We start from the raw sequence: 27,956 nt of genomic DNA on the forward strand, positions 1-27,956 counted from the left end.
AGCAGGTGAGGTGCATCTGAGCCCCACCACAGCAGGTGAGGTGCGTCTGAGCCCCACTCCAGGAGGAGCAAGGGGGACGCAGAGGCCCCTCACTCCGGGGAAGAGGGCAAGGCCCTCGGCCTCAAACCCAGGGGCCTCGTCTTCCACTGGCATCCCGGGCTGTCAGACCCCAGACCCAGCGAGGCAAGTACCCCACCCCCGAGGCTGGCCCTCAGAACACGGCCGTCATGGAACCAGTTCTGGCCCAGGGCCCCTGAGGGGCCCACGCGGGGGGCTTCTGAGAGGGACTTCCCTACCAACAGGGGAAGCCGCAAGGAGGAGTCCCCGCCCTCTCCTTCCCGAATTGGGAAGCTGTTTTTGAGATGACAGGAGCTGTGAGCTGATGAGTGAGGCGATGACAGACAGGGAGCTGCTGTCACTTCTGGCCATCACAGACCACCTCAGGAAGCCAGGGAAGGGCAGGCTGGGACGTCCCCATCTTGTTCCCAAGGCAAACCCAGAGGGCAGACACCTCGGGCCACGAGCCAGACAACAGCCCCGGTCATGAAAACGGTGGGTGCCGGCCTGGGCCTCATTCGGAGACCCTCAAAGTCGGGGGGCAGGGCACATGGCCCATTAAACCAAGTCAGGACCAGTGTGCCTGGCACCGCAGGGCCATGGAGGCCAGTGGAGGCAGAGGTAGGAGGCGCGGACCAGCGCTGACGCCCAGGAGGACGGGTGAGCCTGGGGCTCCGTGAGCCCAGAGCCGTCTTCTCTGCCCTGGGAGTGCGCCAAGTTCCCGCCTCTGACACCGGGACACGGGGCCTCACAGCCAAGGCAACCCCACAGCAACGGCCCCATCGCTAGGCGGAGACCCAAGGGCCAGCAAGGGGCTCCTCCCGGAAGAGGCAGGAACCCAAAACAGACCGTCGGGGGAGGGGGCGGGACCCTAGGGCCCCTCAGACCCACTCTCCCACGGGTCCTCCCTGCCGTCCCCATCTGACTGCCCAGAGAGACCGGGACAGGACAGAAGTGGACCGGCCCAGCCGCCCGCCGTCACTCGCTCACACCCCGCCCCTCAGGCGCCCCTCCGCAGCTATCAAGAGACTGGACACATCAAACAGGCAGAGCAGTGCCACGTTCCATACAAAACTGTAAACAAGAGTCTTTAAAATGACAGAGGCCTCCTTCGTCCCAAACTCTGAGCCAGAGGCCCCCACCCAGGGACCCCAGGGGAACAGACCTCCGCCCACTCTGTCCTCCCTTCCCACCCAGGTCCCCAGCAGGCGGAGGTGGGACCCTTCCCGCTCTGGCTCAGGCTGTACACACGGGCGCCCACGCTGGGCAGACTGGCCGAGCAGGGGCTGAGGTCCGTGGTCCGAAGGATTCCTGAGATGAAGAAGCGGCCGGGGGTCGCCCCCCACCCCCCTGGGTTCGGGCACTCTCCGCACCTAGCCCCGTTGGGAGCCCGCCCCCACCCCATCCCATGCAAACCGTGCGCCTGCAGCCACGCGTCTCAGCGCCCTCGGGCGGCCCCTGTCACGTGTCCAGGGCGTCTCGCGTGGGTGAGGGCCCGTGGGGGCGGCCCGGCTGGCCGTGCAGCGGCGCGTGCGGCGGCACCGAGTTGCGCTGGGGGGCTGGGGGCTGCAGCTCCAGAGCCAGCGCGGGTGGTGGGAAGTCGCGCACCTGGCGGCGGTACTCCAGAAAGGTGCAGGCCTTGGTGGCGAGCGCCACCACGTTCTTGCCCACGAAGATGGCCGAGACGCGGCTGTCGCGGAAGAGAGCCATGTTGGCGGCGCGCGCCAGCACAGCCACCACGTTGACGGTGGCGAGGCTGAGCACCGGATAGAGCATCATCTTCTGCGGCGCGATGTGCTCGCCCTGCATGCTGACCTCACTGAGCGCCACGCACGGCAGAACCAGCAGCAGCATGTAGCAGTAGAAGAAGGTGAGGCCCTCGGCCCAGAGCGGCAGCGCGGTGCGCGGCGGCTCCCACAGGTTGGCCTGCATGTCCAACAGGTCCAGCAGGTCCAGCGCCACCCAGAAGAGGCGGCCGCGCAGGTCCTCGCGCTTCCGGAAGGTGCGCACGTACTCCATGCGGTCGAGCGCCACGAGCAGCAGGAAGAGGCCGGGCACGCACACCGACAGCAGCAGCGTCAGCGCCTTGCGCGCCAGCGGGTCGGCCGCGCCGCGCCGCGCCGCCTTGTAGTTCTGGAAGATGAAGTAGAGCTTGATCTCCAGCACGAAGATGTAGAGGAACCAGAGAATCATGGCGTAGCCGCGCTTGGCCGTGCGCACCTCGGCGCCTACCCACACGGCCACGTAGCGCAACACCAGCAGGAAGCACACGTCGCCCACCAACACGATGATGCACACGCCGATCTTGCGCGGGCCCTGGTTCTGCTCCACCAGGTACGCGTCCATGACCGCCATGCTGCCCATGATCACCAGCGTGGTCAGGCACACGTGGCGCCGGTCCGGGGGCGGCAGCACCATGGTCGGCCGCCGGGGCCCCGACCTGGGCGCGCGCAGCCCCACGCTAGGCGGGACGAGGCCCTGCGGCGGCGGCGGCGGCGGCGGTGGCGGCGGCGCTCAGCCCTCGGGCATGTCGCGGGGCCTGTCCAGCCGCCCCGAGGGCGCCGCTGCTCCCGGCTGGCGAGCTCAGAATCTGAGGAGATCAGAGCAGACAGAGTCAGCATGCGGAGGGGGCGGCCTCTCCCACCCCGGCGACGTGCTTCCCGCGAGGGGCGCTGTCCCCACTCGGGGCCCCGGGCCTCGGCTGCACGCACGCGCCGATGTGCGCACGGGGGGCCGCGAGCCAGAGCGGGGACTCCAGGGGGCGCCGCAGCCCCACTTGAGACCCGAGACCTCGTTCCCGCCACCGCCGGGGAGGAAATGGAACGGAAGTGGCTTCTCCCCGCCGCGCGCGCGTCCCCGGGGACCCGGAGGTTTGTCCCTGCTGGGCCCACGCCGCAGGCCCGGGGTTCCGTCCCGTGGCCGTTCCCGCGGGAGCTCGGGCGTCCTCGCTCCCGGCGCCGCGCTGGGCGGGAGGCGGGCCTGCGCTCTCCGCTCTGCGCGCTCAGGGAAGGCCGGAGGAGCCGGAGCTCTGGACAGGTTTTCCGATCCAGGACTGAGAGTCATCCAGGGCCTGCGGATTCCATCCCAAAAGCCTCTCCGTGTTTCCCAACCCTTGCCTCGCAGCCCCTGCATCTTCCCTCCCTGCCTCGGCAGACTCAGTCTCCCCTCCGGTCCACCGTTCACAGGGCGTGTGGACCAGTCTCTGCCCTGCTCCCATCGTGGCTCCCTACTGCGCTGGCTGCGTCTCCTGCCGTGTACCTTCCCCCAGCCCCGGCGCCAGCTCACCCACGCCGCCCTGCTCACCATGAAGGGGTGGTCCCCCTGCCACTCCCTCCCCCCTGCCCTTGGGGGCAATCTCAGGAAGCCTTCCCTCCGCTAACGCCCACCTGGGCCTGCTTTGGGTTCCACGGCCCCCTGCACCCCTCTCACACCCCTGGCACTGGTTGTCATGGCTGTACTGGTCAGAGTTCCGCCGCAGGCTGCGGGTCCCCACACCTGTGCCCGTTCGCACCTGGGGGACGATGGAGGCCCTGCGCCCTCACCCACCCGAAAGTCACTTGCAGGCTCACTCCCAGCCAGTCTCCCCATCCCTCCTGTCCCTCCCACAGCACCCCTGGCCCCAGGGCTCTGTTTACTGCCCTGTCCAGACAAGGACATAGAATTTAATGTCACGTGTGACTGTGGAGCCAGTGCCCAGCCTGCCCCTGGTGATACCGCAGCCCCCACTGCCTGGGGAAGGAGGTCCCCTTCCAAGTCGGCACCTCCAGCCCTGCCCTCCTGCAGCGCTGCCCCACCCAGCACCCCCCTCCCAGGAGCCCCGGCCGCCACATCCAGGGCCCCCAACCACTCTGAGCTCGGCCGCGTCGAGCAGTAGGTGCCTCGGGAGGGCCATCGGCCTATTATGCCCCTGCCTCCACACTTCCGTGAGCTGCTGCTCCCCCCTCACACACACACCCCGTGTCCGCCGCCACTGGGTGGACACGCTTGACCCACGAAGCCCCCCGCCCCCCGCCACACACACACACACCTGGGCCTCCTGTGGCTGCAGCAGCGGCCTGGGAATTTCCTTCATCCCAGCCCTTGGCCAACTAGCCAAACAGCCGCTGCACCACTAATCCCTTCCTCCCCACCCATACCACGGCTCACTCACTCATCAAACATGCGCGGAGGGCTGAGGGTGCCGGGACAGACCCCGTCACAGAGGGAGCCCCGGCCCCTGCCCCTGCCCCAGGCAGCCAGCGCCAGGGCCTGGCCACCCCTCCCCCACACCCTGCCGGGCCTCTCCCTGGGGACTGGCCCCGCTGCCCTGGCCGGCCCGGGCCCGGCCCGGTGCCTCCTGCACGCCCCACTGCCCGGACCTCACAGACTCCGGAGCCTCCGGGCCCTTCACTGCCCGCCTCCTCCCCGGCGCCTCACACGCCCTCCAGCCCCAACCGTCCCTCAGTGCCCACAAGCGGTGGCAGGGGGAGAGAAAAGGGCCGCCCTCCCCCGGCCCCAGCCCGATCGGACAGAGGGCGGTGAAGGGGTTGGGCCGCTCCCGCAGCTGCGTCTCCGCTCCTCTGACCCCACCGCCCGCTCCCCCGCCAGGCCTCACCCCTGCAGCGCCGCCCCTGCATCCCGCCGCCCCTGCGGCCGGAGAGTCGGGGTTCACCAGGAGCCCCAGCCCGCGCGCCCTGCCCGCGCGCCCTGCCCTCACTTACCCGCCGCCGGCCAGATGCTGCGCCGCGCCCGGGCCGGCTCCGCGGAGCCCGTAGGTGCGCGGGGCCGAGGCCGCGCTCTTCTGCGCTCAGCTGCGCCCCCAGCCCGCGCGCGCGCCCCACCCCCGGCCTGAGGCCCCGCCCCGCGCTCCCAGCCGCCTGCGCCCGCCTGACGGCGATGGGGGTCCCCGCGACCCCGCCCCCTCCGCAGCGCCGGTTGCCAGGGCGACGGCACTGCGCAGCAACGGCCCCCGGGACCTATGACACTGGGCAGCCTGACGCCCCCCAGGGTCCACGCGCAAGCCCGGGAAGTCTCCTGTCCACCGTCCTCACCCAACAGCCGGAGAATCGCCCCGCGGGCGCCTCAGTTCCGCTCACACCCTGAAGTTCCACGGCAGCCCGTACCCGGGCCACCCACCAGTGTGACCCCGATCGCCTGCGACGGGGCGGCCTGCGGGACCCTGTGTCTTACCCGCGGAGCTAGCCCCGACGTGGGGGCCGGGCTGCCCGCCGACTATCTGCAGGTGGCCCCCCGGGACCTCGTTTGGGGACACGGAGCCGCGTCCCAGAGAAGCCCTGCATCCTGGGTTTCTCCAGCCTTCCCGGTTCTTATCTGAGGGCGCAGAGCAGGGCCACTGGGCAGCCCTCATCCTCTTCTCCAGCCATCCAGGGAGCACGCTAGGGTTTGGAAGCTCGGGCTTCCTTCCCCCCACCGGAGTCCCCACCCTGTCCTCACTGAGCACCGCCCCCAACATGCCAGCCATGCCCACCCCAGGATGGAGGAGGGGACCGCACCGGCTGCCTGCCTGCTGCCTCTGACAGGACGAGACCAGGTCAGAGGGTGAAGGGACACCCTTGATCCCTCGCACCTGGTCGGCTTGCACCGAGGCCCCACATGTGCCTGGTTCCACAGAGGTGGCTGAGTCTGTGCAGGCGACGGGATCTGCCGCCCTCCACCAGCACTGGGGGCCGGCCAGGGGTGCACCGGGGCCAGCAGGGAGTGAGGATAGCAGGCCCGCCGCCCTGGGCCGTCCATGAGAGGCACACGTGAGGTGCTGCGATGCTCTTGGGCTGAGCCCTCAGGATGGCTGACTGGGGGATACCAGCCCCCATAGCCACTCGCACACTTGCTCTCACGGGAAGAAGTGTAGTCAGGACCCTAAGGCTGCCTCACTGCCCAGGGAGGGGCCCCAGACCCAGGGATGGTTTACCTTCCCCAGGAGGTCTCCAGGGACAAAGGGCCTGGGGAGCAAGGCCACTTCCTGCAGCATGGAGGGAGGAGGCCCAGGGAGCACAGGTTCCGTCTGGCCAGCAGGCACCACCAGCAACCACCTGGCACAACCACCCTAGCAGGCCCAGGAGGCAGAGGAGGGCCGGAAGCACCTCCAGGGCCCCCTGAGCCCACACCACAGCCCACACGGCCTGCTCCCTCCCTCCACCCTCCGCTCTCAGGGAGGGGCTGCCCCCCAGGACACCCTGCCCATCTCCTCTCTCCCTCTGCCCTCCCCACCTCACCTAAGGGCAGCTGGGAAGGCCCTATCTTTAACCCCTGTCCTGCTTGCCTGGGTCAGTGTTCCAAACACCACACACCCCATTGCCACCCCGGCACCCAGTTCTTGCCTCTCAATCCCCTTATCTGTGTGTCCACCCGGCTGGCTAGCGCCAGGCCCAGAGCCCTTGGGACGTGGGCCGGCTCCCTCTGGAGGATGTCATTAAATTAAGGGCCTTGAGATCTGGGATCATCCAGATTATCAGGTGGGCCATTGTCATCACAAGTGTCCTATTGGGAGGGAGGCAGGGGTGCAAACGCGCGCTGAGGGACCGCCGAGGGGGTCTCTGTGTGAGGACCGCGCCCAGGAGACCGTCCTTCTGGAGCCACGTGTGATGAAGTGACCAGGTGAATTGTCAGGGCACCTGTAGTTTACCCTAAGTGGTCCACGATACAACGTACATTTATTTCTACACACACACTCACTTCAATAAAGAGAAACCAAATGTGACAGGACAGTAAGAGGTGCCCAGTCGAGACCAAGGATAGATATAGATATATATATATAGATATATATATATATATATATACATACACACACATATATATACGTATACACACACACACACATATATTTTGGGGGGGGGGGGGCCACACGGCTTGTGGGATCTTAGTTCCCTGACCAGGGATTGAACCCAGGCCCTTGGCAGTGGGAGCGCCAAATCTTAACCACTGGATCGCCAGGGAAGTCCCTGTTGTCTTTTTCTTTTATGTCTCCTGGGTTCCGTTTGGGGTGAGATGGGATAAACCCTGTCTCGTTCGCTGAGTGCAGCTATAAGAAGAAGGTAAGGCATGAGGTACTGAGGGCTCTGAAGCCTGAGCAGACTGGGGGGAGAACGAGAATGTGAAGCACCACCAACCTGGCGGTGAGTTTCTGGATCTTCCCCCCATATCCCCAGGCTGGACTCTGCCGGGTCCAGAAGCCAGACATGGGGACACGACAGGGACAGAGAGCTCCAGGAGGGGCCCCCTAGTTCTGGCTCAGGGAGGGAAAGAAGAGAGACTGGGAGAAGAGAGATTGGGAGGGGGGGTTCCGTTTGCTGCTTCGGGGCACCTGGGCAATCCTACCTCCACCCAGGCTGCAGTCAAGGCATCAGGGTTCACAGGCACCTTTTTAGGGAGAAGACCCTCCTCTCCAGTCAGAGGAGACGTGGTCCCAGAGGGTGGGACCCAGTTGCCTCGAGCAGACGGGGAGAGCCAGGCCCTTCTCTCTTTCCCAAGATGCAGGCACAGTGAGGGGGAGTGTGCAGGAGGGCGGGGTGACTAAAGCCCCCAACTTCTGCCAGAGGACTGGAAAGGGGAGCCCCCGGGAGCCCGAAAGTAACGGAGGCATGCCGGGGGAGGGGCTCCAGAAGGCAACCCGCGAAGCTCTTCATGACTTTTGGGCTCAACCCCAGGCCACGTGTGCCCGGGTCCAGTCCCAAGTGTCACCCTGAGTCCGAGGACTGAACTACAGGACGCAGCACTGCACGAGTCCCGCACTGGCCACTGGGCAGTGCCCACACAGGACGGATTCAAATAACACTGCAAAGGCTTTGAAAACAGAACTGACATTGAAACCACTACCCACAGAAGGCTATTTGGAATTTTCTGCCTGAGCCCAACTGGGTTGATTGCATGCTAAAACAAAAATATCCCCATTCTCAATAGGATTTAAACAAGACCAGATATTCATAACATGCCATTTGAATGTGCAGAATACAATCCAAAATTACTCTGCATATGAAGAGCCAGGAAAATCCAACCCACGAGGGAAAAGAAAATCCAACGCCATCATGTCACAAATATTCTCAACAAAATATTAGCAGATAGAAGCAAGCAACGTAAAAAATAAAAACAAAGAAACACCACAACCAAAGGGAGGTTATCTCAGGAAAGCAAATAAATCAGTGTGATCCACCGTATCAACAATCTAAGGAAGAGACCATGTGATCATATCAACTCGTGCATAGAAAGCATTCAACAGAGTTCAACATCCATCCGTGATAAATACTCAGCAAACCAGAAATAGGAGAAATTTTACTAAATTTAATAAAGGGTATCTAAAAAGAACAAAAAAGAGACAAAACAAAACTACAACTAACATGATAGTTAATAATGAAGGACTGGGTGTTTTGCCCTAAGATCAGAAACAAGGCAAAGATGTCCACTCTATCCATTACTATCTGCTATTGTACCAGCAGTCCTAGCCAATGCAATAAAATAAGAAAACTAAATAAATGACATACAGAATAGAAGGGAAGAAATAAGACTCACTCTATTCATAGATGGCATGAAAGTCTATGTAGAAAATCCCAAAAGTTCTACCAAAAAAAAAAAATCTGAGTACTAATAAGTGAGGTTAGCAAGGTTGCAGGATACAAGGTCAAAACAACTTCAATCCTGCTTCTACTGGAAGCAAACAACTGAAAACCAAAATTTTTAAAGCAATAACATTTACTTTAGCTCCCCCCAAAATTAAATACTTGGGTATAAATCTAACAAAACACATACAGGATTTATATGCGGAAAATATCTGTTCAAATTCTTTACACATTTTTCCATTGCGTTATGGTCCTTTTATTGTTGAGTTGTAAGAAGGAATTCTTTTTATGTTTTGGATACAAGTCTCTTACCAGATATGTAACTTGAAAATATTTTCTCCAATTCTGTGGGTTGTCTTTTCAATTTTTTTGATGGTGTCCTCTGGAGCTTAAAAACTTTTGATGACACACGCTGCAACGAAGATCCCACTACCGCAACTAAGACCCAGCGCGGCCAAAGTAAATAAATAAATAAATATTAAAAAAAAAAAAACCTCTTGATGAAGTTGTTTATCTATCTCATCTTTTGTTGCTTGTGCTTTCAGTATCATATCTAAGAAGGTTTTGCCTAACCCTAGTCATAAAGATTTTCCCCCATGTTTTCTTCTAAGAATTTTATAGGTTTAGGTTTTACATTTAGGTCTATGATCCATTTTTAGTTAAATTTTATGGATGCTGTAAGAAAGGGATCTGTTATGGGTTAAATTATGGTGCCCCAAAAGATATGCTGAAGTCCCAGTACCTGTGAGTGGGACCTTATTTGGAAATAGAGTCTTTGCAGATGTAATCAACTTAAATTGAGGTCATATTGGAGTAGGGTGGGCCCTAAATCCAATGCCTAGTGTCCTTATAAGGAAAGAGAGATTTGAAGACACAGACACATACACAGAGGAAAGACGACCATGCGATGACAGAGGCAGCTCTTGGAGCGATGCAGCTGCAAACCAAGGGATGCCAAGGCTTGCTGGCCACCACCGGAAGCAGGAGCAAATCCTCACTCAGAGCGCCCAGAAGGAACCACCCCCGCCAGCACCTTGATCTCAGACCTCTAGCCTGCAGAACTGTGAGAGAACAAATTTCTATTATAAGCCATCCAGTTTGTGGTCATTTATTACAGCAGCCCTAAGAAACTAATACAGGATCCAGTTTACTTCCTTTGCATATAAAAATTTCATTCTTTTGCATATCCAGTTGTCCCAGTACCATTTGTTGAAAAGACTTTCCTTTCCCACTGAATTGTCTTAGCACCCTTTCAAAAATCAATTGACCACAAATGCAAGGGTTTATTTCTGGATTCTCAATTCTGTTCCATTGGTCTATATGTCTACTCTTATTACAGTACCACACTGTCTTTTCTTTTTTTATATTTATTTATTTATTTTGGCTGTGCCGGGTCTTAGTTGCGGCACACGGGATCTTTAGTTGCGGCATGCAAACTCTTAGTTGTGGCATGTGGGGTCTAGTTCCCCGACCAGGGATTGAACCCGGGCCCCCTGCATTGGGAGCACGGAGTCCTAGCCACTGGACTACCAGGGAAGTCCCGCACACTGTCTTTTTTTTTTCAAATAAACAATAATTTTATAGATAACTTTAGGATGTATGAATGTGATAAAGAATGCTTCGGGTGGGGTGTGCTACTTTATTATTTTTTTAATATAAATTTATTTACTTTTTTTTTTTTTTTTTTGGCTGTGTTGGGTCTTTGTTGCTGGGCGTGGGCTTTCTCTAGTTGCGGCGAGCGGGGGCTACTCTTGGTTGCGGTGCGTGGGCTTCTCATTGCGGTGGCTTCTCTTGTTGCGGAGCACGGGCTCCAGGCACGTGGGCTCAGTAGTTGTGGCTCGTGGGCTCTAGAGCGCAGGCTCAGTAGTTGTGGCACACGGGCATAGTTGCTCTGCAGCATGTGGGATCTTCCTGGACCAGGGCTCGAACCCGTGTACCCTGCATTGGCAGGCGGATTCTTTTTTTTTTTTTAACATCTTTATTGGAGTATAATTGCTTTACGATGGTGTGTTAGTTTCTGCTGTATAACTGCACACTGTCTTGATTACTGTAGCTTGTGGTAAGTTTTGAGATTGAGAAGTGTGACTCCTCCAACTATGTTCTTCTTTTTTGAGATTGTTTTGGCTATTCTGTATCCCTTGCATTTCCATGTGATTTTAGGATCAGTTCGTCACTTTTGAAAAAAGCCGTCTGAGGTTTTGATAGGGACTGCATTGAATCTATAGATCAATCTGGTGATAAATGTAAGATGTCTTTTCCATTTATTTAGACCTTCTTTAATTTCCTTCACCTGTGTTTTGTAGTATGTAGAGCACAAATTTTACCCAACATTTGGTTAAATTTATTCCTAGTCTATTCTTTTTGATGCTGTTGTAAGAGAAATTGTTTTTCTTAACTTCATTTTTGGATTATTCACTGCTAGTGCATAGAAATACAATGGACTTTTGCATATTGATTTTGTATCCTGCAGCCCTGCTGAACTCATTTATTAATCCTAGTATTTCTTTGTGGATTCCTCAGGATTTTCTATATACAAGTTCTTGTAATATCATCTGCAAATATAGTTCTACTTCTTCATTTCCAACCTGGATGCCTTTTTTTTTTTTTTTACTTGCTTAATTGCCCTGGCTGGAACCTCCAATATAATGTTGAATAGAAGAGACAAGAGTAAACATCCTTGCCTTGTTCCTGATCTTGGGGGAAAGCTTTCAATATTTCACCATTAAGTATTATGTCAACTGTGGAGTTTGGGTAGATTCCTTTCATCAGGTTGAGGAAGTTCCTTTCTATTCCTTGTTTGTTGAATGTGACCAGTTAGCTCTAACTAAGGTGTGAAGGTGATTCAACAGAGAAGGGATAGTACTTTCACTAAATTGGACATCCATATGCAAACAAAAACAAAAACCCTCAACCTAAACCTCAAATCTCATACAAAAATTAACTCAAAATGGATCATACACCTAAATGTAAAACTATAAAACTTTTAGAAGGCAATGTAAAAGGAAATCTTCACGACCTGGTGCTGGTCAAAAACAAACAAACAAACACGACACCAAAAGCACAGTCCACAAACAATAAATTGATAAACTGGACTTCATCAAAGTCAAAAACTTTGCTCTGTAAAATTCAAGTTTCAAGGAACAGTTAATTCCTAACTTAACAAGTTTTTCCAGAAAATAGGTGGCAAAGGCTGTGATGAGGCCAATGTAATCTTGATTCCAAAACATAATAAGGAACATATGAAGAAAAAAAAGAAAATTATAGACCTATTTCCCTTCAAGCATAGATATGAATGTTCTAAATAAAATTTTAGCTAACCAAAACCAACTGTATATTTAAAAGTTATAGTATGATCAAATGGGACTTCTCACGGGAATGCAAGGATGGTTTGACTTGGGAAAGGGTGTTGATGTGTTAATATAATGTAATTCATTACAATAAAGTGAAGGAGAAAATCATATGATTGTCTTGATTAATAAAGACGAAGCACTTAATAGTTACGATTCTAAAAAAGCTCCTAGGAAAATAAGAGTGGAAGGAAACGTTCTAAAACCTATAAAGAGTCGGGACTTCCCTGGTGATCCAGCGGTAAAGAATCCGCCCTACAATGCAGGGGACGTGAGTTCAATCCCTGGTCAGGGAACTAGGATCCCACATGCCGCGAGGCAACTAAGCCCGCGCGTCACAACTACTGAGCTCGTGCGCCTCAACTAGAGCCCGCGTGCCACAAACTACAGAGCCCATGCGCCCTGGAGCCTGCGCGCCGCAACTAGAGAAGAGAAAACCCGCACACCACAACTAGAGAGAAACCCGCACACGGCAACAAAGATCCTGCACGCCGCAACGAAAGATCCTGCAGGCCGCAACTAAGACCCAACAAGCCAAAAGTAAAAATAAGATAAATAAATAATAAATAAATCTTTAAAAAAAACAGGTATAATAAGTTATGTACCAAAAGCGCACAGCAAGCACCATACTTAATGGAGAACCTTAGCTACACGCCCTTGAAGACTGAGAATAAGCGTTAGCAAGACGGCCAAAATGGAACTACCATCATCACAGTATCTTCCTACACCAGCAACAGTAGGCAATAAATCTCTTCATACAGAACCCCTACTGGTTCTGCTCCTCTGGTTGGACCCTGATGAAGCACGGTGATGAAAGCAGCGTAGTGTTAGTACATGAACTGACCAGTGGGACAGAAGGGGGGCCAGGGTAGATGGGAGCTGAATATGGAGAAGGCCCAGATCAACGAGGACAGGGTACGTCTGTGTGTAGACGGTGTTGGAAACTGGCTCACCACATGGAAGAGACCTGGATTCCTGCCCGACGCCACACACAGAGGTGGACTCTGAATGGAGTGAAGACCTAAACGTTGAAGAAAAAACTGACAGAAGGAAATGTAGGCGAATATGACACAAGAGAGGGAAGCATGTCTTCAAATGTTAATTGTAAAAAGCAAGAGGCAAAAACATGATGAATCAATTAAAACAAACTTTAAATTTTCTATTCAGCAAAGGGAAACCATGAGCAAACTTTTAGACAGATGACAGAATGCAGATGATATTTATAATGTGTAAAACCAATGAAGGGGGCTTCCCTGGTGGCGCAGTGGTTGAGAGTCCGCCTGCCGATGCAGGGGACAGGGCTTCATGCCCTGGTCTGGAAGGATCCCACACGCCGCGGATAGGCTGGGCCCGTGGGCCATGGCCGCTGAGCCTGCGCGTCCGTAGCCTGTGCTCCGCAATGGGAGAGGCCGTAGCAGTGAGAGGCCCGCATACCGCACACAAAAAAAAACCAATGAAGGATTCATATCTCGAGTTTTCAAAGAACTTCTGCAAAGCAATTTTTGAAAGTCAGCCGCCCCCAAACACCAACAATTAAAGGATATGACCAGCCAGTTACAGAAGAGGAAGGCCCCAAAACTAAGCAAGTGCATGAAAAGATGGTCAATTCAATGATTAGAGAAATGTCAAGTAAACCTGCAGAAGCTAGGACATGCTGAGGGAGGGTCACAGGGACCGAGGATGTAGGAACTGGTGGGACCATGGACTGGAACATCCAACCGACCACCTGGAGAACCCACTGGTCTGCTCCAGGTGTGCACCCCAAAGCCCTGCTCCCACAGGTCCACCCAAGAGCAGGGGCTTTTGTGAGGCAGCCAGGGTGTCCACGTGTAGGAAATGGTAAATGTAGTGAATCTGGGACCTTATCTGCTGGGCAGAAGCAGCGAAGAGCTGTACACACAGCTTCGAGGATGCAGCTTTAAACACACAATACAGGGAATTCCCTGGCGGCCCAGTGGTTAGGACTCTGGACTTTCACTCCTGAGGGCATGGGTTCAATGCCTGGTCAGGGAACTAAGATCCCACAAGCCACTCGACAAAAAAAAAAATAAAGTAAAATAAATGAAATACAATAAAACACAATACAAAGTGGAAAGATACAGAATAGGGAAACACAAAGACTTGAGTTGATTAGGGCCACAGTTCCCAAACTGTGTGCCGAGGCACCCCAGGGTGCTGCAGTGAATTCTCAGGGGCACTACGGGGTATTTTCCATTTTTGAGGGCAACACAGGATACAGAGCAGGCCAGACACATTGTGAATAATTCGACTGAGCTCAGAGCTTCCATACTGGATTGCACTGCTTGCCTTTCTAAGATCTCTTTGCAAAGCTGGTTTAACAGCAGTTGCTGAAATAAAAAAGCGAACACCAGGCAAAAATCCACATGGACCAGGTAATGCAGGCGGCAGTGTCCAATGTGATTAAGGTTTGAAAAAGTGTGTAGGGTCTAACAGTTTCAGATGTCCTATTGATAAGTAATTGCAGTTTCTAAGAATTAAGGGTTTTTTCAATTCATGTGTTGTTGGTTTGTTTGGGGTTTGGGTTTGTTTTCTAAACTGCTACTAAGTTGTTAGTACCTAAATACTTATTAAGCTCTTTGGCCACAATACACAAAAGTGTTAGGTATTTCTTTGGACCAAGAGGTGCTGTGAAAAATATTACTGAGCCACTCACTGCAAGCGCCACGAGCTGAGCAAGGGCAGGAGCCCTGAGTTAGGGCGATGCTGGCTGCCAAGACAGTCAGACCCAAGAAACTACTTCGGGGGAGCTAACAGTCACCGCTACCTTCCTCCCAAGGGAGACGAGCCAGGGCGCCCCATCTGGTCCCCGCCCCTGGCTCACCTCCCAGGGGCTCTGCAGACTGCACGGCTGTCTCCATCAAGCCATGCCTGGCTCTCGATGACCCAGAGATCCTCTAAAACTAAAGTAAAAACAGGAATGCCTGCACACCCACATTCATCACAGCATGTTCTTCACAACAGTCAAGAGCTGCAAGCAACCCAAACGTCCACTGAAAGATGGGGGGGGGCGGGGGGGTAAGTCTATCGAGGTCTATTACTCAGCCTTAAAGAGGCAGGAAATCCCGACGCCTGCTACAACATGGATGAACCTCGAGGACTTTCTCTCAGTGAAATAAGGCAGTCCCAAAAGGACAGATCCTGTGTGAGTCCACTCATATGAGGTCCCTAGAAGAGTCAGATTCACAGAAACAGAAAGGATGGTGGGGGCCCGGGGCTGGGGGAGGGGGAATTAGTGTTTAGTGGGGACAGAGTTTCTGTGCTGCAAGATGTAAGAAGTTCTGGAGATCTGTAGCAGAGCTGTGTGAATATTTTAACACTGTTGAACTGTACACTTAAAGATGGTTAAGATGGCAGAAGGAAGAATGAAATCATGCCATTTTCAGGAACGTGGATGCAATTAGAGATCATCACACTAAGTGACATAAGTCAGACAAAGAGAAATATTACATGATGTCATTTATATGTGGAAACTAAAAAATAATACAGATGAATTTATTTACAAAACAGAAACACACTCACAGACATAGGAAACAAACTTACGGTTACCAAAGGGGAAAGGGGGTGGGGAAGGATATAGGAGCCTGGGATTCATAGATACAGTCCTACTATACATAAAATAGGGAACAAGGATTTTTTTTTTTTTTGCGCTTTGACAAATTTATTTAACCATGAAATGACCGCCCCAATCTAGATAAAAGGCAACAAGGATTTACTGTACAGCACAGGGCACTATATTCAATATGTTGTAATAACCTACAATGGAAAAGAATCAGAAAAAAATATACATATAATATATATATATGTGTGTGTGTGTGTGTGTGTGTGTGAATCACTTTGCTGTATACCCAAAACTAACACAGTATTGTAAATCAACTGTATTTCAATTTTTAAAAAATGCTTAAGATGGCAAACTTAATGTTATGTGTTTTTTTTACCACAATTTAAAAAAATTGTCCCTAAAAGGGAAGGAAAAAACTTGGGAATTGTAAATGAAGACGGTAAGAAGAGAAACAACTTAAAAGAGGGGCCACCAGCTCACAAGCCCCACGGCCAAGACAGCAACAGATCCCAGGCCCCAAGTCCACCAGAGCCCACCAAGGCCCGGCCCAACACCCCTCACCGCCTTCTCACTGAACCCCAGAAGCTCTCCCGCCAGGGGCAGACGGGGCCTTTTGGAGCGAAGACGGGACCTGGCCCTGAACGGTGCCCCGACCCCGCTCAGAAGAAACTCCGAAATCCTGACCTGGGGCACAAAAGCCTGCAGCCCCTGCCCCTCTGCGACCCCACCTCTGAGCTCATGTCCTACCCCCTCCCAGACGCCCCCCATGCAGCCCCCGCATAAGCATAAGCACGCCATTTCCTTTGCCTGGACCACCCTCCTGGGCGGGACACTCAGCTCCCTCTCCTCCCCTCCTTTACTGTCTGGGCAGGCCTCCTCTGACCAACCCACTCTGTCACCTCGCGCCCTGACCCCGCACGGCCAGGGCCATCGCCCCCTGATGCATATTCGTTTATGGTGTTTGCTCTCCCCTAGACCCTGCACCCAGCCCCGGGGCTGACACACGTTGGGCACCTCGGGAATCCTGGCTGATGGATGAGAGGAGCAACAGTCCAGCTCAGCGAAGGACAGAGAGGCCGGCGCCCAGCTGCACTCAGCACCCAGGACCCAGCTGGGGGCCCCGGAGCTCGAGAGGCACAACTTCATGGCCACCAGCCACACCCACAGGCGAGGACACGGGTGCCGGGGCCTACGGACCAAGGTCGTCGACTGTGCCCGCCAACAGGGATTGTCTCCTAAATGCCACTGAGAGATGCTCCTGTCCACCCAAACCTGAACTTCAGCAGGCCACGGGGAATACCCCTCAGGCTGCAGGTGGGCCCCGGGGGGCCTCAGTCCTGACCAGCCAAGGTCAAGCCAAGGTCAAGCCAAGGTCAACCAATGCAGATAAGGACAAGGGAGAGGGAGGCCGGCCAGTGGGTAGTGGGGTAGGGCACCAAAAGGACCGTGGAGGTGGGGGTGACGCGGGAAGGCACCTGGACCGGCTCCTCGGTTTCTGACATCGTGGTTGACACACCCAAAGGACAGGTGCCCTGGGGGCGAGTGGGAACCGTTGGTAAACCCACGACCACAAGGCCCCGCAAGGCAGCCCCGCTGTCCTGAGCTTCCCCGCAGATGAGAATCCCTTCCCTCCCCCAGTCATTTTTAAGACCTCCCTGTGTGTGGTCTTCTGCGACATGCCTGTGTTTTCTAGAAGACTCTGAGGGTTTTTGACTCCGGATCCCAGGAAGCCGCTGCAGTGTGGCCAGCCGGCTGTCCCCGTCACCCCCTCACCCACCCCCCTTGGCGGACGGCAGGGACCGCCCACATCCGCTCCTGCCCCCGCGACTCCGAGGGGGTTGGGGGCCTCTCACAAGACGCGCCCGTGTGTGCTTCCCGGGGGTAGTTCGAATCCAGCCCCACCCCTTCCCGGTGCCCCGCCCACCTGCGGCCGCACAGCGCGCCTGCACGTTCCTGGTTACAGTTTGACTTATCTGAGTTCCCGTTTCCTCTTCTCCGCGGTGTCTGCCCCTGGGCTGACGGCCCCATCTGCTCCACACCAGTTCTTCACGGGCTACAGGTGTTGCGATAAACTGCCGCTTGCTCAGCCTTGCCTTTCCGCTGTCTTTACAGTGTCTCTTAATGAACAGGTTCCTAGTCCTGACGTGTGGTCTTAGGAAGCCACTCCAGAGGGGAGCGTGGCATCCTCACCTCCTGCAGGGCTGTGTCTGTGGGTCGGTGGGGAACCCTGCAGCCCCAGTGTGCAGTCTCACACATGCAGCCAGGCCAGACTCCAGTGCACGCGTGGGCCCACGCTGCCCCACACCCCGTCTGTCCCGTGGGTCTGGGCTTGGTGGGCAGGGTCTGAGCCTGTGAACCTGTCCTGGTACGTGCAGAGGGGACTGCAGTGGCCGCGGGGCTGCGGGGCTGGGGAGTGTTGGAGATGACAGCCCGCGTGAGGCCGCTGTGGAAGTGGATTCTCCCCGGGGCCTCCTGCCTGCCCACCAGACCTCAGCCCCACAGAGGGCAGGGTCAGGGCCGTGAGCCACTAACTTACAAGCGCTAACTTATCACGGCAACAGTAGGAGCCAAACCCCAGGGCCCACGCCTGACCCCTGCAGCCTTGGAAAGCTCCTGGCTCGCGGGGTCACCGCGGATGGCTCCACTCACCCCCAGCTGGGCCTCTCGGGCCGGTTCCACCTCGTGTTTCAGAATCACCAGCCCAGGTCCCACAGACACACAGACACGCTTGTGGTTTTGATTGAATTGTACTGAATCTACAGATCAGTCTGAGAAGTGACAGCTCCGTGACACAGAGTTTGCAAACGTCAATTCCCGAGGGCCAGTGGCCATCCCGGCTTCAGGGAATCCTCAGTGGACCTGCCCCGTGGGGCAGTCAGGAGGGTGGCAGCAGGGGTCCAGAAGGGCCTTTAAACACTCGAGGGCCGCAGGCGGGGGCCTGAGTCCCGTGTGCCCTGGACCCGACTGGAGCAAGCAGGGAGCCCATAAGAGGGGCTAGGAGAGGGGGGCCAGGCCTTGGAGGGAGGGGCTCGGGCCAGAGGCTCTCTGGGGCCAGCCTGTGAGGAGAGGGTCAGGGGGCACTCCGGAAGGGGCGCCGGCTCGACCCCGGTCTGGTCAGTGCTCCCGAGGCCAGTGCAGAGGCGCCACACGTGTGCCCCAACCCGGGACGAAGGAGGCCCAGAATGGCCCAGAGGGGCCAGTGCCCCTGGGCGTGAGCCAGCACTCCCCAAGCGGACAGCAAAGGCCAGTGAGAAGGCGTTGTGGCTGGGCCCTGGGGCCTAAGCTGGCGGCACCAGGTCCGGGTGGAGCGCCCTGGGGGAGAGGGGAGGCCGGGCTGAGGCCATGTCCACTGGTGGAAGGGAGGCGGGGCAGGTGCCAAGCCAAGCCTCCTGGGAAGGAGAGGAGCCTGTCCTGGCAGCTGGGGGCGCATCCTCCCGACACAGATGGCTCTTTGTCAGGGCGGAGCCCAGCTCCCCGAGCAGTCTCGGGAACAAAGCCCCCTCTGTCCACAGTGGCCTCCCCCTCCCCCCCCGGGCACCACCCCCAGAAACGGAGCAGAGTCCCCCCACTACCCAAGGTTCCCATCAGGCGTCCCTGCCCAACACAGACACACACACGCACACGCACACGCACACCAGGCATAGGCGTGGCCCAGGTGGGGTGTACAAAGGGAGCCCAGGATGAGGGTGCTCCAAGGGTACATCCAGGACCCTGCATCCCCGGGGCCCTCACGCCCACCCTGTGCTGCAGGCCATGCCTGTCCGTCCAGCACCTGGGCAGCCCTAGACCAGACCAGCCTCAGCCACCACCGGCAGGGACCCCTCGCCCTGGACCTGAGGGGAGCATCCCCTCCCCAGACAGAGACCCGGAAGGGTGGCAGAGGGACAGCTGGAGCCTCAGCCCTGCAAGGAGGCCTCCACAATTTATTTCCGGGTCTTCTCCAGATCCTGAATGCCCACGGCCACCACAATGGGCCTGCCCCCAGCACTGCAGGCCGCGGGGCTGGGTACTGCCCAAAGTGGGGACCCGGGGCCCAGGGCCCAGTGTGCCTGCACCACCGGGGCTGTGTCTGTGTCACCCCTGCAGTTACCTGGCCTGGAATCTGCCCCTCCAAGGCCCAGCCAGGCTGAGGGAGGTGCCCCCGGGAGCAGGGAACGTCAGCGTCCAGGTGGCAGGATCCAGACGGGGCCGGGCGGGGCTCCCACCAGCCTGGCCAGCTCCTGCCGACACTGGCCCTGGAGCTGGCGCAGCACCACCTCCAGGCGGGCCTCCTGGCTCCTCAGCGCCTCAATCACTTCAGGGGCCCGCAGGCCTGGGCCCCCGGGCGCCCCAGCCTCAGTCCTCACCAGCCGGTGGGGCCCGTGGGGCTGGGCCAGGCTGCAGCCGCCGCCTCGCTCGCAGGCCTGCCGCAGAGCGGCCAGGTCCTGTCCCACGGCCTCCCGCAAGGCCGTCCTCGCGGCGCTCCACTGGGGCCCACGGCCTCCGACCTGCACAGGGGACGTGGCAAGTGAGCAGAGGGTGACCAGTCTCACCAGGACCCTGGCTCAGGGCCTCGGCCCTCCCTGAGCCCTGCCCCAGCCGCCAGCAGTCCTGCGGCCCCTCCCAGTGCCCAAAGAGGAGCAGCTCCAGCGCCAGCTCTGAGGCCCGGCTCCTCCAGGCTCTGTCACCCGCACCGAGCATCTGAGCCCTAAGCCGGAGGCCGTGGGGCCCCGGGGAAAGGGCCAGCAGCTCGATCGCCCCCGACAGCCCTGCAGGGCCTGAGCCCTCAGGACCACCCAGCTGCAGGCCCAGCTCTTGCACCGCGGTATTGCAGGGGGAGTGGGCCTGGCTGCCCCCAGCAGGCCAAGTCCTGCAGGGTCTGCTCAGAGCCCAGAGTGCAGACCCTCGGGGCACCCACCCCCAACCCCACCCACCACTCCAGGCGGGGTCAGCATGTCCTCTGCTCTATCGGCTTCCCACTTTCCCACCGCCCTCGCAGAGGGGTGGCCTGGGGTGGCCCTGACCCAAGGGGACGCCAGGCTAAGGGGACGCCAGGCCGAGGACACGACCTGGTGAGGACACCTCTGGCCCCCAGGGCAGGCCCATCCCAGAGACCCTGCAGGCAGCAGGGAGCGCAAAGAGGCTGTGCCCTCGGTGTCCCCAGGGAACTGCCCTGACCCTGACCCTGACCCCGACCCTCAGTGGGCACTGCTCCATGGTTCGCAACAAGGAAGCGTGAAGAGCCCTGAGCCCAGACAAGCACCGGCCCCCCTTCTTGTGAGAAACCGCCTGCAAACATCACCGTTGCTCCAGCTGTCACTGCCCAAGAGGGCAGAGGGCTCCAGCTTGGCCCGGCCGGAGGAGACATGGCCGTGCAGGGCCTGAACGAGCCACGCTGCAGGCCCCCAGGAAACACCCATGCTCCCCAGGGGCATCTGAGGGGAAAACCACGCCTGCAGTTTACTCTAAGATGCTTCAGCAAAAGGAAATCAATGCAGCGCACGTGGCGCACTGCTCACAGCCACAAACCCGGTGCTCGCCCGGCCCAGCTCATGGAGAGAGGAGGGTGGCGCCCAGGTGGGGCTGGGGGACACACATGTCCACCAGCAGGTCCAAAAGGCCACATGGTGTGAGCGGAAGCCAGCAGGGACGACACCAGAACTGCCCTGGGATAACGAACAGACCTGCATCAGGGTGGCCAGGGTGGGGCGGCAGCCGAGTCTGGCAGGTGAGCCCACCCCCCTTGCAAACAGACCAAATGGTGCAAGTCCCACCGTGGGAGCCCCCCACCGAGCACAACCCGGGCCAGGGCCCCAAGTCCTCACCCCGGCCTCCCAGGCCGCCCGCCGGGCCTCCACCGCCTCTCGCAGCTCTCCCTGCAGGGCCTGCAGCTCCCGCACCAGGGGCTCCAACGCTCCAGTCCCTGGTGTGGGGATCCTGGGCAGAAACGTGGGCTGTGAGGCCTCAGGGGGGCAGGCGCCCAGGACCGTGTCCTGCAGAGAGGGACCCCAAGTGAGAGGGTGGGCGGCAGGCCCGGGCCTCACAACCAGAGGCCCAGCTCCCCAGCCGGCAGGGACAGAGGCCCAGGGTCACTTCCCGCCCCCGGGTCGCAGACCAAGCTGGACAGTGACCGTCACCCTGGTGGGCCTGGAGGCCAGGGAGGCACAAAGGCCAGGCTTCCGGAAGGCCAAGACCCCTGAGAAGTCTGGGCTTCCCCAGGAGCTGGGAAGGGTGGTGATGGGACAGACAGACATCTGCAAAGAGCCACACACACAAAACCCACAGGCCTGGGTGTGAAACCAGCTTCAGGGCTGGGTGTGGGGGGCTTCCCTGAGACTTCTCTTCCTGTGTGGAAAATGAGAAGACCCCACCACCACCCCAGGGCCGCTGTGGTCAGACCAGGGGAGGGGAGGGGAGGGGAGGGACAGGAGGTGGGTGGAACGGCTTCCTGACCATCCACCGCCAGAAGACCAGCTCCCGGCGCCGCCACTCGAGGGCCGCCTGCAGCCGCGCGTTCTCCCTCTCCAGCCTCCGCAGCAGCTGCAACGCAAACCAGTAAGGCCGCAGAGTCAGAGAACCCAGTGCGCCTGGGACCCTGCACACCCTGCCCACCGTCTCTGGCTCAGTCACCTTGGCTCACCCGGCCCACCCGCGGGCTGAGCCACCTCCCTGCAAGGCACGGCACGGCAGGACAGGGCGCGGCACGGCAGGGCAGCCTCGCCTCCAGCACAAGCAGGCCAAGCCTACCAGGCCTCTGACCACACCAGTGACCCGCCAGCCCCCCACAGGCGTGGGTCCCGCAGGGTCGGCGGCTGAGTCCTGGTGCCCCCTCCCTTGCGGCTCCACCCCACATCCCCTGCTGACTGAGGGCTGCACCCCGGAGGCTTCGGGTGTACAGGGAGGCCCCGGATGGGGGAGACTGGCGGGTTCTGGGAATCCCTCCCTGTAGTCCCCTGGAGCCCAAAGGCAGGGCAGAGGCTGCACGGCGCCCAGCTTGGAGGCGACGGAGGACAGACCGGGGACCAGGGTGGAGAACACAGCCGCGCAGACCCCCAGCCCCACCCTGCAGGCACGGCCCGAACAGCCCCGCACCTGCGGACCCCGCAGTCCAGTGCACGGGCACATGCTCCCGTCCCACCTGCTGAGGCCACTGCGGCCTCGGGAAGCCGGACAGGGGCAAGGCCAGTCACGGTCCACCCCAAGGGCCCACAGTAAGCTGCGGAGAGACAGATGGGCCCCACTGGGATGGCCCAGGCCAGCACCCGCTGTGCTCCTCTCTGAACACAGCAGCCAGCACAGTGACCCAGCCTCCGGCACCACTCCTTCTAGAAGGGAGCCCAGGAGTGTGCTCTGGGGCCGGGACAAACGGCCAGACAAGAGCCCTGCCAGGCCTCCACTCACAGAGGCTGGTGCCCGAGCCATGCGCACCAGCATGCCCGCCAGGCAACCAGGGAATGCACATGGCTGGACAAGGGGCTCCCGGGCCAGGGGGCCAGACAGGGGCAGGCTTGAGCACCAGGCCAAGGGCCCAGCCCATGGCCAGGGGAGCAGGGAAGGCAGGCCTGCGGTGAGAATCGCCCTGTGGTCTGGGGGAGGGCTGCGGACATGGGAGGGCGGAGCCCACATGCCCACACCACACACACACCCCGCTACACACACGTGCTGGCCCGTGAGAAGAGCAGCTTACTCAGCTCCCAAGAACAGTCCCAGAGGGTGTCCACACCCCCGCGTCCCAAGCCACAATATAAGAAGACTACAGGCCCAGCCAGTAACCAAGGATGCTGCCCAGCCACTCCACAGCATGCCTGGCCACTGACACGGCAACAAGAGATCATTCCAGAAGCTCATGGGACCCATCCCAAGAGCGCAGCCCCTTCAGGTCGGCTGGTCCAGGCCGCCACCAGCTTCTCATCCAGAATCCTTGGAAGGAAGCCAACTGTCCCCATCCACCTGGCCACACCGTTTTCAGTCCTGGCGCACCAACATGCACCGCCCTCCAGGAGGAGGGGAGTCGTACCCGCCCAGGCCCCCCCCAGAGGCCGGGGTCCCAGGCAGCACCAGGCTGGAGCTGGCACAGCCTCTGCTCTACTCAGACCAGGGAGGGGACCAGGGGCAGGAGGCCTGCGCCTTGCTGAGTCACCCCTGAAAGGGAACAGAGCCAAGGGCATCTCAGGACGCCCAGATGCGGCCTCAGCACCTTCAGGGCCAAGCACGGCCTCGCCCAGGTAAAGCCAGGAGCGCAGGCCGGGCAGGCACCCCCAGGTGGCCGCCCTGACCCCACGGTGGGGATGCAGACCCCCGAGGAGCACGCGGCTCTACAGGCGGGATCTGCTGGGCCTGCCCTGAGCCTCAGCCCTCCTCCCCAGCCAAGTGTCCCAGGACAAGGCACTGCCAGCCTCACACTCTGGACCAGCCAGGGCCCAGCACAAGTAATGGCCAGCCTTGGGCCTGTCCCAGGACCCCCTGGCCAGGCGAGCCCAAGGGAAGGAAACAGTGATGATGGACGGGGGCTCCTGAAAAGAAGGTCAGTAGAGTGTGGGGCAGCGCCGACCCCCACCTCCTCATCAACAGGTGACACACGCCCAAGCTCAAGGCACCCACACCGTCAGCTCGGCCCCTTGAACAGTCTTCCTTAATTCCAGTGGCCCCCCTTGCTGGCTGCCAGCCCGGCCCAGACACCTGTGTTCTTCCCACTGCCCAAAGTGTACCCAGCCACGTGCACACACACCGCAGCACTGGCTGCTCTGGGGGCAAGAGAGGCCCTGAGGTTGCACGTGTCTCCTACATAGGCAAGGGGGTGAGCTTGGGGACTTCCCTGGTGGTCCAGTGGGTAAGACTCCGTGCTCCCAAAGCAGGGGGCCCAGGCTCAATCCCTCGTCGGGGAACTAGATCCCACATGCTGCAACTAAAGAGTCCACATGCCACAACTAAGGGTCCACATGCCGCAATGAAGATCCTGCACGCCGCAACAAAGATCTCACATGCCGCAACTAAGACCTAGCACAGCCAAATGAATAAAATAAGTATTTTAAAAAAAAAAAAAAGGAACTTCCTGCTGGTGCAGTGGTTAAGAATCCACCTGCCAATGCAGGGGACATGGGTTCAAGCCCTGGTCCGGGAAGACCCCACATGCCGCGCAGCAACTAAGCCCGTGCGCCACAACTACTGAGCCCGCGTGCCACAACTACTGAAGCCCACGCACCTAGAGCTCCGCAGCAAGAGAAGCCACTGAAATGAGAAGCCCGCGCACCGCAATAAAGAGTAGCCAGCCCCCGCTCGCCACAAGTAGAGAAAGCCTGCACGCAGCAACAGAGACCCAACGCGGCCATAAATAAACAAACAGATAGATAGATAGATAGATACTGTTTAAAAAGATGGTGAGCTTGGCTAACACCCACAGCTCAAAGCTGGTCTGCTGTCTGGGTCCCCCACCCTCCCAGGCTCCTTCTCACCTTGGGCCACGCCCACCTTGGTCCCACCAGCCCTCACCTGACGGCCACCCTCCGGGTCTCTGAGCAGCTCCGTTTCGGTGACAGACAGGTGGCCAAGGCTGCGGTCGCTGTGGCAGCCACGGGTATATGAGTGGATCTGAAACAGGCAGTGCAGACCCCAGGCTGAGAAGGTGGGCGCCTCCCCACAGCCAGCGCTAGGCAAGGACCTTACAGATAAGGAAACGCTTCAGAGAGGGTCGGGCCCAGGAGAGTAGTCAGCACTGCTGGGAGGCTGGCCCAGGGCCCAGTACCCACCAGGAGGCCCATGCAGAGGGAGGGGCACCCCACCCAGCTCCCAGGGTGCAGTATAGGTAGAGTGGGGCGCCCCTGCTTCCCCCTCAGCTCATCAAGTGCGAGGCCCATGTGGTGGCACAAACAGTGAGGCCAGTGGCAGGGACACAGACACAGGGCACTCCAGCAAGGTGAGGCCTGAAGGCAGCAGGGAGGCTAACTGGTGGGCATGTCTCACACAGAGGGGCAGCTGGAGCCCAGACAAGAGGCAGTGAGGGCTCCCAGGAAACGCTAGCTGAGCAAAAGACCCTCTCCCAGGGGCAGAGCACCAGGCGGGGTGTTCCAGCACCAGAGAGCTCTGCGCTGGTGCGAACCCTGGGCTACCTGCCCAGCCACCGCTCAGCCCAGACCATGCACTGGACCTGTGGGGACACCTGTGCCCCAACAGCTGAGCCCTACCAGCCTTTCGGAAGCCCACAGGAGCTGCCCACCGCCCGTGAGCCCACACCCAGGATGCGGTGGGAGGGGGTGCCTTCCTCGCCATCTCGTGTTCAGGCAGCAGTGGCTCCCCAGGGCCCACTTTGGTGCTCAGTGACATAGAGTCTGAAGCTTCTAGGGAGTTCTGGGGACAGGAAGGTCGACCCTGCAGGCTCCCTGCCCCCCTGATTCCCTGCCCCATAGATGTCCAGCAACACCTGCTCTAGGCCCCCTCCTGGACAACATGGAGCCCTAGGGTCAGGCTCTGGGCCACCCCAGGCTGTGCCCAACAGGTCAACTCCCAGCCAGGCCTGGGAAGGCCCACATTCAGCCAAAGGCTGGGCGCCAGCCTGAGATGGGAATGCTGGACAGGCCTCTATAGCACAGAGGACAGCTGCCCCTGGGTGGACAACGCATGCGTGGCACTACCTTGCCCAGGAGGGCGCACTGCTCCTGCTGACTGGCCATCAGGTTTCGCCACCGGAACCGCAGCTTTCCCATCAGCCACTGCAGGTGGCGGATGTCCACACAGCCGTCTGCTTCCACGCTGGGGGCAGGAGGGCCAGGGCTGGCCAGGGCCTCGCACTGGGGAGGGGGCAAGGGTCACGCACTGCTCTCACACCCCAGGCAGAGACCACGAAGGGGAAAGAGAAAGGAAGCCCCTGGGAGTGAGAGCCAAGAGATCCCGGGGGCGCCAGGAAGAGCTGGGTCAGGAGCCTGTGGGCACGTCCCCGGCCCTCACCTGCCTCCGTGTGCTCACCCGGGCATTCGGGGCAGCAACACTGACCCCCACAGGGCTGACCCCGCCGGTCCGGTGCCCACACCCAGGATTCCCGCCCGGGCTGGGCGCGGCTCACACTCATCCCTCACCCACCTCGCACACGGGCATCTCGTCTCCCAGCTGCACGCGGTTCTGGGTCAGCAGCCGCTCGGGCAGGGGCCCGCGGGCCAGGAGCCAGGCCAGGGCCAGCAGCAGCTCGCGGCCGCCCTGGGAGCCGTCGTCCGGGAGCTGTGCCAGGGCCCGCCTAGGGTAGCCCTGGGTGCGCAGCGCCAACTTCACAGAGCGGACCTGGGCCTCTGCGGTAGGAGACGCCAGCTCAGGAGGGACACCCACTGGAGGTGACGCTACCCAGACTCCTAAGGGACCCCCGCGGGACGCAGAGCAGAGACCATGCTTGGAAGGGACTAGCAGGGGCATTGGGACCTAACCCGGAGGCGGGAAGGGGAGAGGCTCACGCGGGGGGACGGGGTGTCTCATCGGGGAGGCGGGGCAGTGGGCGGGGCCTTACGGAGGGCTGTCCCGTGGTCGTGCAGTGGGCGGGGCTCTCTGGGTGGGCGGGGCCAGAGCCTTACCAGGCGGGCCTTACAGGAAGGCGGGCCTTACCCGGGGAGAATGAGGCCGAGGCGCCGTCGGCCAGCTGCGGCGAGAGCACGCGGAAGAGCAGCCGCCAGAGCGCGGGGGCCTGCGAGGATCAAAGAGCGACGGTCAGCGGGGCTGGCGGCGTCCCTGCGTCCTCCCGGAGCCCTACTGGCCCCAGCCGCCTGCCCTGCTGGCCTCACCGCCTCCGGACGGTCGAACTTGGCGCGGCGGAAGGTCTCGGGGCTGGGTCCGGCAGGCAGAGTCTGACTCAATGCGGCGATGGCCTCGGGCAGGGCCCGGGCCGCGTCCGCCGGGTCCACCCGGCGACGCCGCCGCCGCCGCCCCATGCAGCCTCCGCCCGCCTGTCTCAGATTGCGCGCCGCCGCCGCCGCGTCCCCGCGACCAATCCCCGCGAGAGCTGCGTCCCCGCGCCCAGTCACCGTTCAGGTGCCGCCTCTGCTGGGCCCGCGCCCAACCGCCGAGTAGGCTGAGACGCGCCTCTAGCTCCTGCCCAATGAGCGGTGCCCCCGGCGTTTGAGTGCTGTCTGTTCTGTCCGGTGCGGAAGCATTTCCGGTGCGTCGGGGACCCATCGGCGTTGAGAGCCTCGCGGGGTCCGCCCTCCGCGACTCAATCGCGGCAACACCTGACTCTCCTCGTCCGGACCCCACCAATCAGCCCCTTGCACCAAATGGCAGCCTAGCAACCGCCGGAGGGTCAGCTGCGGCGCTCAGGGTGCCCCCTGCGGCCGAGAGGCGCCACCGACACGCGGGAGCGACCCTCCGCCTCCGGAAGCCCTCTCTGGCCTCCGGAAGCCCTGGGACCCCGCAGCGCGTACCAGGCCGGAGACGCAGGGGCCAGCGCCCGGGTACCGGGGGACGTACCCC

General features: G+C 59.3%; 2 protein-coding genes across 8 annotated transcripts; both read right to left on the reverse strand.

Moving 5' to 3' along the window:
- Nucleotides 1-1,115: 1,115 nt before the first annotated feature.
- On the reverse strand, nt 1,116-15,271 carry TMEM121 (transmembrane protein 121). Its single transcript, XM_033850403.2, has 2 exons — nt 4,758-15,271; nt 1,116-2,647 (listed from the first exon to the last, which is right to left on the reverse strand). Exon 2 carries the CDS (start codon nt 2,473-2,475, stop codon nt 1,519-1,521), a length of 957 nt encoding a protein of 318 aa, XP_033706294.1. The 5' UTR covers nt 2,476-2,647; nt 4,758-15,271; the 3' UTR covers nt 1,116-1,518.
- Nucleotides 15,272-18,261: 2,990 nt separating this feature from the next.
- On the reverse strand, nt 18,262-27,473 carry TEDC1 (tubulin epsilon and delta complex 1). 7 transcript variants are annotated; one of them, XR_004524896.2, is made up of 9 exons: nt 27,272-27,468; nt 27,096-27,174; nt 26,586-26,788; nt 26,141-26,296; nt 25,002-25,100; nt 21,966-22,052; nt 21,338-21,505; nt 19,624-20,020; nt 18,262-18,845 (listed from the first exon to the last, which is right to left on the reverse strand). XR_004524896.2 is itself a non-coding variant. In XM_073799952.1 (8 exons), exons 1-8 carry the CDS (start codon nt 27,416-27,418, stop codon nt 19,691-19,693), a joined length of 1,239 nt encoding a protein of 412 aa, XP_073656053.1. In that variant the 5' UTR covers nt 27,419-27,473; the 3' UTR covers nt 18,262-19,690. The 7 variants fall into 7 exon arrangements, 6 of the variants coding, with proteins under 6 accessions (XP_073656053.1, XP_033706320.1, XP_033706329.1 ...); XM_073799952.1 differs by having other exon boundaries at nt 18,262-20,020; nt 21,338-21,449; nt 25,002-25,126; nt 27,272-27,473; XM_033850429.2 differs by having other exon boundaries at nt 18,262-20,020.
- Nucleotides 27,474-27,956: the final 483 nt, after the last annotated feature.

The sequence above is a fragment of the Tursiops truncatus genome, chromosome 2 (assembly GCF_011762595.2).
Source record: "Tursiops truncatus isolate mTurTru1 chromosome 2, mTurTru1.mat.Y, whole genome shotgun sequence".
NCBI lineage: Eukaryota > Metazoa > Chordata > Mammalia > Artiodactyla > Delphinidae > Tursiops > Tursiops truncatus.

Bases quoted from the DNA above. Each gene is read 5' to 3' on its own strand.
- TMEM121 (XM_033850403.2), bottom strand. From the start codon at position 2,475: ATGGTGCTGCCGCCCCCGGACCGGCGCCACGTGTGCCTGACCACGCTG.
- TEDC1 (XM_033850429.2), bottom strand. From the start codon at position 27,418: ATGGGGCGGCGGCGGCGGCGTCGCCGGGTGGACCCGGCGGACGCGGCC. The intron at 26,297-26,585 runs GTGGGTGAGGGA...CCCCCTCCCCAG, and splicing joins ACGAGATGCCCGTGTGCGAG to TGCGAGGCCCTGGCCAGCCC. The intron at 22,053-25,001 runs GTGAGGGCTGGT...TTTGCGTTGCAG, and splicing joins ACCCGGAGGGTGGCCGTCAG to CTGCTGCGGAGGCTGGAGAG.